Here is a 13,662-nt window from a genome sequence, read left to right on the forward strand (position 1 = left end):
AGATAAATTCATGGAAAATGAACTAGTAAGCATGAAAATGAAATTGTACGGAAAGCGAAAATGTAGGTAGATTAGGTTGTTCAAAGTGCAAGTGGAACTGGTCTTGTTACAAGCAAGTCTCTAAGTCTAAGGTTCACTAACACGTCAAGTTTTATTGCCTCAAAACTTGAACTAAATGGAAAATCATGCTCCGGTACACTCATTTAACTCATTAAGAAAATGGTTTTCGAGAAGAAATTGAAAGCTCACGAAAATCAAGTAAAAATTGAAAAGAAAAAAAAATCGAGAAAATTCGCAAAGATCGATAAAGTTTTCTCAAATTTGTGAATTAACTGATTGTGCGCCTTCGGCTCGTTCCGCAAAGGTCATACTTGCCAAAATTCTGGAAAATTCATGAAAATTCAAGAAAATTTTCAAAATTTTCTTAATTTTGTAAAAAAAATTCAAAAAGTACTTGAGCTGCTTAGGATCAACAGAAATCTCGGTTTTCAAAATTATTTCACCCATTCACCTTTCGAAATCTTTATTTCATTTTCCAGCCGTTTCAAGCCGGCTTGAACCGTGTTTTTGGCACCGGCTCGGCTTGATCGGCGGCTTATTTTCGGCGGCGCTCATGCCTGGTATACATTGTTCATAGAGCTGCATGTCAGTAAACATCCTCAAAATGGTATATTGTGCAATAATCAGGTGAACATAGCTGGTTATACCTTGTAAGTTGAATTATGGAGGATGAAAAAAGGGCGGGCAAACATGCTGTAAGGGTGAAGTATGAGCTTTTTTTTCGGTTAGAAATTCTAACTATTTTCTTCTGCATACATTTATTGCTCAGTCTCCTTTCGGAAAAGATAAATTCGTTGCCAAAAATATGTGTGTTTACATTTAACAAAGAAATTGTTTCTGCTGTGTGTGTATGGATGCGCCACAGAATATATTCCCAAAACCCAAAATTTTGAGCCAAACGGCAAACTAAAAAGAATTTTCTTTTTTCAACTTTGTTGTTGATGTTATTCGACGCAAAATTATAGCGTTTTGTTGGTATGGCACAAGCTCTTTCGTCTCCTGCAAAAAGTATTTTTATCTTGACAGAATTGTGATTACGTTTAAATTTCGGTTCATGCTATGATACTATCGCTTTGGAGTTTGTTTTTTTTTACTTTTATAAAGAGCAAAATCATACACAGCACAGCTCAGAGTTTTTAGCCGAGACAGAAAACTCTTGTGCACCCTTGGTATATATAAAAAAAAACCATTTTGATGGGGTGGATTTCCTTTCATTAGCATACTTACATAAAATTCAATGAATTTAAGAGTATAACAAGTAAATATGCAAACATTCTTCGTTTTATGTGACATATCGGCATAGATCCATTGTGCGGTAGTAACTGTCGTTGAGATTTCGAATAATGTCGGGTCGGGTGGAAGAGGGCACAGAGGATGGGTAGGTGATATAAAAAAAAATGGTTAAATTCGTTGATACACTTTGCACGAGTGACGCTGTGTACGCAACTTGCGAAATAAGTTACTCAAAACAACAACAATAACGGCACAGGAGGGTTTTTACATTAGGGTACATCGATTTTCGACTTTTTTTTAAGTTGTGAATGAAACCTTCCAACTTACCGCTTCTGTAGCGCTTTCTGAATAAAATTTCGAACACGTGAATATTGCCAAAATGGTGGCGTGGTGGTTGCTAGGAATCTCGCGCCGCGTCATTCACAATAATTTACATTTTGACACATTTTGTATACGGAAGATGTCACTTTGTGAGTTATTGTGAATGACGCGGCGCGAGATTCCCTAACACCGGCGTGGTTGGTGGAAATATTTTAATAACCTAACTTGGTATTACGATGGTTCAGTTAGTTACTGTCAACAAGCCTAAACGTCTACGTCTTTCCCCCTTGGCTTCTGTGCCACAACGTTTCAACCGAAAACTTTTGATTGTGAATACAACAGGTGAGGCGACATAACTACACGGTCAATATCGTCAGGAACGATATTATCGTTTTTTAGACGATAGTATCGTCTAAAAAACGATAGTATCGTTTTTTGGACGATAGTATCGTTTTTTAGACGATAGTATCGTCCAAAAAACGATAGTATCGTTCTTTAGACGATACTATCGTCTAAAAAACGATAATATCGTCTAAAAAAATTTCATCCAGGACGATAATATCGTCTAAAATTATAAATTTTAAAATATTTTCAGGACGATATTATCGTTTTCTTGACGATATTATCGTTTAAAAAAACGATAATATCGTTTAAAAAAACGATAATATCGTTTTTAAACGATAATATCGTTTTTTTGACGATAATATCGTCCTGGATGAAAATATCCGCTGGACGATATTATCGTTATTTTCTTTTTCTGAACAAATTTATCGTTATTTTGGACGATATTATCGTCCTGGTCGATAATTTTTGGGACGATAATATCGTTCTGGATAATTTGAGACGATAATATCGTCCAGGAAGATAATATCGTTTTTAATTTATTTAAAATAAAAATTCTAGACGATAATATCGTCCTGGGCGATATTATCGTTCTGGATGGTTGTTGAAGACGGCAAATATATATTAAAAATTGGTTCATTTGGATCCGTAAATTTAAATTTTATATAGAAAAATTACACAGACTAATTATGAGACGATGCGAGAAAAAAAAAATTAACTCCTAAGTTCCGACACCGTTCCGGCGCCCGGCTCGCATTGCGGCCCTCCGCTTCGCTCCGGGGCAATGGGCCGGACCGCTCGGCGTGTTAAAACGCTTTTTATGTACAATCTAAGTTGGTATTCATTTCGTAAAAAGATGAATTATTTAGGGACGAACTAAACGCCTTTTTTAAACACTGATGTGTAGGTGATTTCCTCTGACAATTGTTTTTTGATATTTTGGAAGAGAATTCGGTTCTTGCTGCACCTCTGAGTAAAATTGAGTCCTGGACAATATTACCACCCAAAACTAAACGATAATATCGTCCTGGGCGATATTATCGTTTTTTTAAACGATAGCATCGTGCTGGACGATATTATCATTTAAGAAAACGATAATATCGCCCAGGACGATATTATCGTTTTGGACGATATTATCGTACAGAAAACGAAAATATCCATTAGATTTTCTAGAACGGTAATATCGTCCAGAAAACGATAGTATCGTTTTCTGAACGATAATATCGTCCAGAAAACGATACTATCGTCCAGACAATATTTTAGAATTTTCCAATTTAGACGATATTATCGTCCTGGATGAAAATTTTTTGGGCGATAATATCGTTTTTTTGGACGATAGTATCGTCTAAAAAACGATAATATCGTTTTTTAGACGATACTATCGTCCAAAAAACGATATTATTGTTTTTTTGGACGATACTATCGTCTAAAAACGATATTATCGTTTTTTAGACGATAGTATCGTTTTTTAGATGATAGTATCGTCCAAAAAAACGATAATATCGTTCCTGACGATATTGACGGTGTCGAAATGTCCCGCCACCTGAATACAGCGAGTCAATGTTAGTTGTGAATATTCAAAACCAACAAATTCTTATCTGTTCCAAGAGCCAAAGTGCTTTAAAAGCTTCTCGCACTAAACAATTCAGTTACTTTAATCTGGATTTCTGGATAGCAATGTCCAAGGTAACGAAATGAGTGACGAAAGGGCTAAACTGGGAGCTACGGAACAACTAATCGGCTCAGAGGCTGGCCTCGAGACATCACCGACTTTTTTCAAAAAATCATCAATCAAGTCGAACAGACAGTAATTCAAAAACCACTGGAACTTCATAACCCACGCTAGACATTCCAAAAATGTATTACCATCAACGTCACAAGCTCTAGGTTTTTACTCTCACTTCGCAGGAGAAACATTAAAAGAATGACCTCCATCCTCACGGGACACTGTTGCATCCAATGACATAAAAGTGTACTCTATTAAATCATTGGTTACCTCAACATTTAAATATGTTGGGCCTTACAGGTAGTGAGCTATGCCCGAACTGTGCAGACACAGAAACAGCTGAACACTTCTTATGCAAATGTCCAGCCTACGTAACAGCAAAGCGTACGTATACGTACGTTAACTCTATGGTTGTTCATTCACGGCTGAAAAGTGTGGAAAACTGATGTACCCTACTGCAACATCTTCAACGTTTATCCAGCTAAAAAGCCACTTTATCAATTTTTCTCTAGACACCTAATGCCATTAGCACCAACGAATGGTATCGAAATTTGAAACAGCGTGCGTAATAGTGAGTATAAAGTTAATCGTACATACCCCATTTATATCAGTCAGGCTAAAGTGGTGTGGGACCCTGTTGTATTAGACATTGTCTAATAGACAAACATTTTGTACCAGTTCCTAAGTTGGGAATTATTTAATTTTCGACACTTTCATCCCATTAATCACTTAAATCTGATCAATCACACTGGAAAACAGGTGTACGTACAGTACATACACATTGCGCAGAACATATATCGATTGACAGTCGAAGACAATATCAATCACAACGCTAGCATTTGAGTTGTAATCAGATAAAGTCACTGAAATAAATAGAAGTTTATGTCATTGATTTTCCTGGGGAAAAAGAGCGCTACCAATTGAACATTATAAAATATAAATTCATTCAATTTGCAATTTCATTCATATGCGACGTGTGCCGATATATCAAGGTGATACAGGGAAAATATAGTTCCGAGAATCCATAAATTTTCGTTAAAACCTGCACACAAAAAAATGTGTTCCAGTTTGCAACGCCGAAACAATTTATATTTGTCGAAAATAAAGTAAGTCCTTGAATTTATTGTCCGAAAATAAAGCAATTGTTTTGTGTGCTTTCACAAAATGAAGCGAAATAAATTTACAGTCGTTTTGCATGCAAGTCGCAAAATTGAAATAAAAACTGTTGTGCCCATTAGTCTGCGACTCTAAACTCTTTAGCTTTTTTTTTGTCTTTTATCTTAATTATTGCAGTAAGAATAAGGACGCGTTGGTAAGAGCGATAAAAATGTAGTTTTAAAAGTGATAAAGATTTTCATGTCCATGCGAAGTTGTCTAAATAATTTCGTTTGAATATAAAATACTATGCACACTACTTGGACGGGTCAGGTCACTTGACTGTTATGTTTTTCAATAGATTTTTGGTATATTTGTTCCAATGGGACAATGTTTCATTCTTCCTATTCCATTCTCATTAGGGATTTGGTAACCGTATGATGGACCTTGCCTATCTCGATAGAGTAGTTTCATCGTCTACCTGGCTGGAAAAGGACGTTTTTCTTCTAGGCGAAACTTGCTGTGAAGGACCGTGTTTGTCCAACACTGTTGAAGTTGACTACAACTTCTGGTTGTTGATTTGCGTGATGGCAGGTTTTGCCGACTCTGGTGTTGCAAACTTATCGTTTGTTAGCGTTTTTGTTTTTTTTAATTTTTTTCAAATGGTCATGTGAAGGTTTTTGTTGATCCTTTTCCTTCGAATTATTTGATGAAAGCAGCCAGGGCCTATTATTTGGAAATCGATTTTGGGAATATTTGGGAATTTCGGGAATATTTGAGAATTTTGGGAATATTTAGGAATATTTAGGAATATTTAGGAATTAATTCCCAAATAATTGATCCTTTTGAATATATTCTACCGAAATGTTAGGCTTCTTTTTTTGTATTGTTGTCAACCAGGCTTTATGAATCGTGTCTAATTGCCACTGACATTTAATGTCATCCATCAGGAGTTTATTTTAGAGGGTATTCCTTTGAATTTCGACTGTTTTAAAAAAAAATTACCCGTAAGTATGGCAGCTGTCGAAAATACTCGTTTTGATCGTGCTCGAATTTTTGTTAATTTCGACTGTTTTATGAACTCTTATTGATGTTTTGTCGTTTGATTTTACGTTACGAAGTGTTTTTTTAATGAAATATCGACGTTTACGGACAGTTTGTGTGTTCTTTTGGCAATAATCGTCGAATTATTAAGTTCAGTGATAAACGACGAATTGTGTTTTATACAGACAATAGCGGCCTTTTATTGTAGTCGCTCGACATCGCCATTCAACTTATATCGCTTGTTGCTGTTTCGATTGTACCGTTCCAGCTGATTGTTGACATTGAATCGAAAAGATGAACAACTGTACGGTGTGCGATGACTGCTTTCGAAATGACAATCGAAATAAAGTTATTTGTGATGGGTTTTGCCGTCAATCTTTCCATGCTGAATGTGTCAACTTTAGTAAAGATGCGCTGTTGTGCTACCGAGAGATGCCAAATCTTCAATGGTTCTGCGATGGATGCATCTTTCAAACACGCTCGTTTAACGTTTCATCTCCGCCATTCAATAAAGTCAATTCAACCATCGCTATAACGACCTCATCGCCGGTCGAACGCTCGCAAGTTGCTGCCAAACGCCAACGCAAAGCCGAATCGTCATCGCCCCGTAATGTTGCCAAACCGATCGAATAGCGCCGGAGAACACGTCAGAAACGCCGATCAATCAGTGACGAGTCCATCAATGAACGTAGAGCCGAAAACCGAAAATCGTTTGATGAAGTCCCCCGTCACAAATGGATCGAATCGGCTGACATCTGTAATCTCGAAACCCGATGTTGCGCAACTCAATTCATCAGCGAACGTAAAACAAGTCGAAAATTGTTTGGTCGAGACTCCTGCCTCAAATGGATCGAATCTGCTGACCGATTCATTAATCGCGCAATCTGATGTTGATGTTGCTCAATCCATCCCACAGCGTAATTCCGTTGATGATACTTCAAAGGATCCATCGGAACCCACAAACCTGTCAACTAATTGTAGTTCTTTTGCCGAAGTGCTAAGTAATTCGTCTACTGGCCACATTCAGTCACAACGTACAGTTTCGCCGAACCGTGAGACCTTCAAAGTAGTTTACGTGACCAATTTTGAAACGTCTGTTACCGAGGAACAAATTGTCAATTACTTAATTCGAAAGAACGTAATAACGTCTGCTAAAGATGTGTCGTGTAAAATATTGGTTTCGCCGTCTGTGGATTTTTCAACTATTAGCTTTGTATCGTTCAAAATTACTGTCGGTTTGGAGGCTTTCGACTCTATAGTAAAAAGTGAATGGTGGCCCGATGGTATCGTAGCTCGTGAATTTGTGGAACGTTAGACTTATGTAGTCTTTGCAATTGAGTTGTGGTGATCACAGTTTGCCATTGAATTGTCAAGCATCAAGTAGCCTGTGATCCAGCCTATATATACCATGTACAATGCGTCAATAAATCATAATATTCCCGGCCTTGGCCGAAGACACATCTACTGAGTTTCATTAGTAGATCTGTATTAGTTGACTGTAGACTTTCTATATGGTTGAGATTAGCTCCCATATAATTGGTGACCCCAACAAAAGTTCACGTTAAAAAACCTCTGAACAAAATTAAAAGAAATTTCAGCTAACAATAGCACTGAAATCTTCTTATGAAAGACCAAATTGGCACAATTCTAAGAAATTGTGGATCCAATTTGCACTGTTCGTAATAAACGTTCAGTGGAATGTACCAATAACAAATAAAAAAGTGCCCACGAGCACCACAGTCGTCAATTAAATTTAAAATATCACGAAATAATACATCTATACTTCGGTCGACAACATCCTAAAATTGTGTTTTTCAATTATGAAAACCAATTCAAAATTTAGTAACAAATTGTACTTTTAAGCATAAAAACTAGGTTAATCCACTAGTTAAGCTCAAAAAGTAAATTTAGATTTAAGACTTAGTTTTAGCACAAATATTTTGGCTAAAATGTTGTCGACAAACTACCGTAACTATAACATCTAGTTACAAGAACTACAGTCAACCAAAAATAAAATTTTTTGGCCTAGAAATATGGTTAAACAACCAATTTCATAAAAATTACAAATCAACGTTTAGTGAAACTAAATAGTTTGATCAGAGGAAACCATTTCCTGAGAATTATTCACGAAAAACGATACATCGAAACTTATCAACGACACTTTCCACCAACCTCGATTACGCGGTTGGGATGTCCACCTCAAAATGGGTGCGTTGCATCACTGTGAAAAAGATAAGGTCTTTTCGTTTCTCGTACAAAACTCTAAAAAAAGTTTCAAAGAATAATTCAACACTTCAAAATTAAAAACAATTTTTCGGAAAAAAACATCCAAAAAATTCTTCTGACAAACACCAAAGAATCAAGTATTCCCTCATTACAATTATAGAACGATTTGCAACAATCGCTAATTCTAAATTAGTCCAATCACCCGGCTCAGCGTTTCGAAAATTAAGCTCTACGCCTATCCGTCTTGAGAATAATCTTTCGTGATTAACTCATAAACGACGGAACCGTTTAAGCAAAACCGAAGCGTGTCGAGGATTGAAACTTTTTGTTTCTTAAAGTTGTAATCGAAAATACTTGATACATGAAAATTGATCCAATGAGTTATCCATTGTGCGATAACACATCCTTTTTCCATGTAAACTAGTTTCACAAGTTCTTACCATCATAGAACGTAAAGAATAAAAAGTCATCGTGTATAAATTCAACACCCTTGAATTGACACACAACAAATTCAAGTTCACGAATGACATAAATTACAAAATCTGATATTAAACCACTAAACCGGCGCCAATAGGTTAAAACTCATTGACCGTAGAATCGTACAAACGTACATACAACCGTTCAATGAGTCACATATATAATATCAGTCGAAATGTACATGACAATTATACTGCCTAAAGTCTGCTACCACAGACAGCTATAACCATCTAATATAAGTACATTTCGTGCAGTGCGTATTCCTGCAAATTAAATGGCAGTAAAAAAGCTCCACAACAATTGGAATAAATTTTAAAAAATTAAAATTATTCCGGAATGTTTCGTGCTGTCATATATTCAAATAACATTCCACGTAGAATGAGACAAGCACCAAACACCGTCTATCAGACTTAAGACAACAACACTTCATTTTTCGCCCATTAAAAACTGTAAAAATAGCAGTTAAATGAATGACATCTTGTCATTTTCCGGGTAAAGCCGTGGACAATGTCATTTCACGAAATTATGAGGTTGTACAATCTCTTAATCTGAATTAATTTGAAATTAAATAAAGAGTTGGAAACATAACCAATCTTCCAACATCGGAGAAAATTCATCTTCATCCGAAATAAAATCATTTTCGAGATAATCTGTTTCAAAATTAAACCCAAATTTAAACAGATCCAAAATTCGATATAATGAATTCTCGAATCAAATCTTATTAGATTGTCACCAATCTAATCAAGACACAAAATTTCAAAGTAACAAAACTTTCGAAAAACCAACTGTTTTCACAGCTATTAGGTAACCTTATGGATCCTACCGCTATGAAACAGATTCAAAATTTTCAAAGTACCTCACGTCATACACCGGTTACCAACATTCAAATGGTTTTGGACACACAACTCGACAAGCAAGCGACTTCAGAAATCACTCAAACCCGAACATCCGTGGCTCCAACCAATCCACCACATCAAATCCCTATCCAAACACAAGTTATGGTCCTGCTGTGAAATCTCGTCCCAAATCCACGTGACACAGACGATCGACTTGGACCAACAAAATTTCTTCAAAGGGGGAAGTATCTGTGGTGATCACAGTTTGCCATTGAATTGTCAAGCATCAAGTAGCCTGTGATCCAGCCTATATATACCATGTACAATGCGTCAATAAATCATAATATTCCCGGCCTTGGCCGAAGACACATCTACTGAGTTTCATTAGTAGATCTGTATTAGTTGACTGTAGACTTTCTATATGGTTGAGATTAGCTCCCATAGAGTCATTGTCATTGCTGTAATTTTGTTTAATTTAAGTTGTAAACTGTTAATTTATTGTATTTTCGTTTATTCAGCCAGTATTTGGCGGTGAAATAAAGATTCATTCATTCATTCATAATTGATCCTTTTGAATATATTCTACCGAAATGTTAGGCTTCTTTTTTTGTATTGTTGTCAACCAGGCTTTATGAATCGTGTCTAATTGCCACTGACATTTAATGTCATCCATCAGGAGTTTATTTTAGAGGGTATTCCTTTGAATTTCGACTGACCGAAATCGGCGCTATTTTTTGCGGGACTTTCTTATATACTACTACTACATATAAGAAAGTTCCGAAAAAAATGGGGCCGATTTCGGTCAGTCGAAATTCAAAAGAATCCCTCTGAGCTGATATTTTCTATCGTCTACACTTCTCCAATCTTCTACTTCCCAAATATTCCCGGAATTCCCAAATATTTCGAAATATTCCCAAAAAATCACAAATATTCCCAAAATTATCAAATATTACCAAAAAATAAGCCATGAACGACATCTATTCGCGAAGTAGCAAAGCGTTATTTATATCGGAAGACTTGAAGAAGAGAAAACGATAGAAAATAATTGCCGTTCTACGGACTCGATTCTACTGGATCATCTCTTTTCTAGAATTATGGCCGACTAAAACCAGATTAATTTATCTGAAATCAATTTAGGGACTTAGATGACAAGATTTTTGAAGTCAAAGCAAAAATTTGGAACCTCATTTGGAACCTTATTTTCATTGCACTTAACACTTAATTTTTTTGGGTTTCCTCCAATGGCTTAAAACAGGTCATTTTGTGTATTAAAAATTTTATAACGATAACATCCACTGATCGTTCAAATATTTAGGGTAGTTCCTGAGTGAAAAGACGTCTGCGTCTCTACAGACGACTTCTTTAATTCAGTTCAATATTTGGGAATATTTGGGAATTTTGGGAATTAATTCCCAAACAATAGGCCCTGAAAGCAGCAGAACTTTGATTTAATTGAATTAGTTCGCTGTAAGACCGAAAGATTGAATCTCGATGGTTGTCTCGCGTTGACGTTATGTTAATCTTATTGAATGATTACGATAACGTAAAATATGTGGTTCCAACATGAAATGCGAAATGTTAGTTAGAATGTGTTAGCCCTCTTAATTAAGTGGGTAAATTGAACTGACCAAAGCGTAACGCGTGCATGTATTGGTGTTAAATTGTACAATCTAATGTTGGGAACACATTTAATCGTAAAAAATACCGGGCTAGGTATAATTTGTCTTAGCTTAAAAGACTTATTGTAAAATAAAACTCGTGTGAGTTTAACTTAGTTACAAAATTCACACTCGTTAATGCTCAAGTTCCTCAAGTACTTAATCCATGGTCGTCTCAAACAAACATTTTAAAAATTGTGTGAGACATTGCTCAAGTCATCGTGGCAGCCAGATAGAAAATTTTGTTTAGAATTAGTCCCATCTCCTAACTTCGAATTCAACCTCAAGTATTTCATTCTTCGTCGATTAAAATAAAAATCTTGAAAATTGTTAATGAGTTACTCGAGTTTAAAAAAGTCATGGTGCGCTTATCGTTACGAACTGTTGGAGGTGTCAAAATTCGTTTAAAATTCCCAAAGACATTTTGAGAATAAAATCTTTAAAAATTAAAGTAAATCCTTGAAAATTAAAGGAAAATTCGGTAACGAGTAATTTCGCGCCGCGCGAGATTACACATATTATAGTGGAATTTCGCGTCCATACATTTTTCAATGGCTAACTTGATTTAGAGAATTTTTACGAGTACCTGGCGATAAATTGGCTGTAGATTCAGTTGAGTATCAGGCACATAAATTTTGGAGATGCGAATTTTATTCTAACACCCTAGAGCTTTGTATCAAGGATACCGGTATCCCGACATAGAAAGTGTGGATTTTCCTTTTACAAAACGTTAGGATACCGGTATCCCAACTGAGATACATGTATTTTGTATCAATGATACCGGTATCCCGACATAGAAAGTGTGGATTTTCCTTTTACAAAACGTTAGGATATCGGTATCCCAACTGAGATACACGTATTTTGTATCAAGGATGCCGGTATCCCGACATAGAACGAGTGGATTTTCCTTTTACAAAACGTTAAGATACCGGTATCCCAACTGAAATACACGTATTTTGTATCAAGGATACCGGTATCCCGACATAGAACGTGTGGATTTTCCTTTTACAAAACGTTAGGATACCGGTATCCCAACTGAGATACACGTATTTTGTATCAAGGATGCCGGTATCCCGACATAGAACGAGTGGATTTTCCTTTTACAAAACGTTAAGATACCGGTATCCCAACTGAGATACACGTATTTTGTATCAATGATACCGGTATCCCGACATAGAAAGTGTGGATTTTCCTTTTACAAAACGTTAGGATACCGGTATCCCAACTGAGATACACGTATTATGTATCAAGGATACCGGTATCCCGACATAGAAAGTGTGGATTTTCCTTTTACAAAACGTTAGGATACCGGTATCCCAACTGAGATACACGTATTTTGTATCAAGGATGCCGGTATCCCGACATAGAACGAGTGGATTTTCCTTTTACAAAACGTTAAGATACCGGTATCCCAACTGAAATACACGTATTTTGTATCAAGGATACCGGTATCCCGACATAGAACGTGTGGATTTTCCTTTTACAAAACGTTAGGATACCGGTATCCCAACTGAGATACACGTATTTTGTATCAAGGATGCCGGTATCCCGACATAGAACGAGTGGATTTTCCTTTTACAAAACGTTAAGATACCGGTATCCCAACTGAGATACACGTATTTTGTATCAATGATACCGGTATCCCGACATAGAAAGTGTGGATTTTCCTTTTACAAAACGTTAGGATACCGGTATCCCAACTGAGATACACGTATTATGTATCAAGGATACCGGTATCCCGACATAGAAAGTGTGGATTTTCCTTTTACAAAACGTTAGGATACCGGTATTCCAACTGAGATACACGTATTTTGTATCAAGGATACCGGTATCCCGACATAGAAAGTGTGGATTTTCCTTTTACAAAATGTTAGGATGCCTGCATCGCAACTGAGACGTTGCGAGATTCCTATCAGCAAGAAATTTATTATGGGCGCGAAATTGCACTAATAAAGTAGGAATTTCGCGTGGCGCGAGATTCCTACTTTAATAGTGTAATTTCGCGCCCATACGGCGCGAAATTACTACTAGCCGAAAATTCTTTGAGGACTTTCTTTTATAACATTTTTTGCTCTCAAAATTCACGTTTATCTGCTTCTTGTTTCAAGTGATTTTCTGTCGTAAGACCCAGACTTTCAGCCAAAAGAATAATCTGACCATTTGCAGTCATAGCATAGTCAGTAATTCACTAGTTTATGATAATACCACAGACGAGCAATGTAGACAGATGTCAGTCAATGTTAAATATATGTAGATTGTAGTTGGTACCATCATATCATTGACCTGTTGCGTATTTCCTTATCACTCATGACTTAAACATTTTTTCTGTTGTTTCTTTCCAGGTATTTGGTACGCGGTTAGGCACTGACATACCTAAAGAGGCAAGCGTGGCGGGGGAGCAAGAAAGTCTCATAGGCTCCTTGGGCCTGTGCCATGCATGCTGTTGCAGATCGTGGGGGAGGAGGCGGCGGTGGGTAAGTAGACTTTTTGTTTTGAAATTGTAATTACTTTTGAAAGACAATCGACAATCATTTTGAAACATTTCCACTGATGAAAAAAACAACCTAATTTACCAGTTTCCATTTATATTTCATCAAATACAATTGTTTTTCCCTTCTTGAAAGATTATAATTCATAAAGACGA

General features: G+C 36.3%; 1 protein-coding gene across 3 annotated transcripts in view; it reads left to right on the plus strand.

Moving 5' to 3' along the window:
- The window catches only part of LOC119072744 (dipeptidyl peptidase 4), a 124,318-nt gene that overhangs the window by 55,215 nt on the left and 55,441 nt on the right, over nt 1–13,662 (plus strand). For all 3 annotated transcript variants that reach the window (XM_037178027.1, XM_037178029.1, XM_037178028.1), the window contains exon 3: nt 13,361–13,492. In XM_037178027.1, coding sequence (XP_037033922.1) covers nt 13,452–13,492 — 41 coding nt within the window. In that variant the 5' untranslated portion in view covers nt 13,361–13,451. The remainder of the gene's footprint in view (nt 1–13,360; nt 13,493–13,662) is intronic.

Source organism: Bradysia coprophila, assembly GCF_014529535.1.
Source record: "Bradysia coprophila strain Holo2 chromosome IV unlocalized genomic scaffold, BU_Bcop_v1 contig_84, whole genome shotgun sequence".
NCBI lineage: Eukaryota > Metazoa > Arthropoda > Insecta > Diptera > Sciaridae > Bradysia > Bradysia coprophila.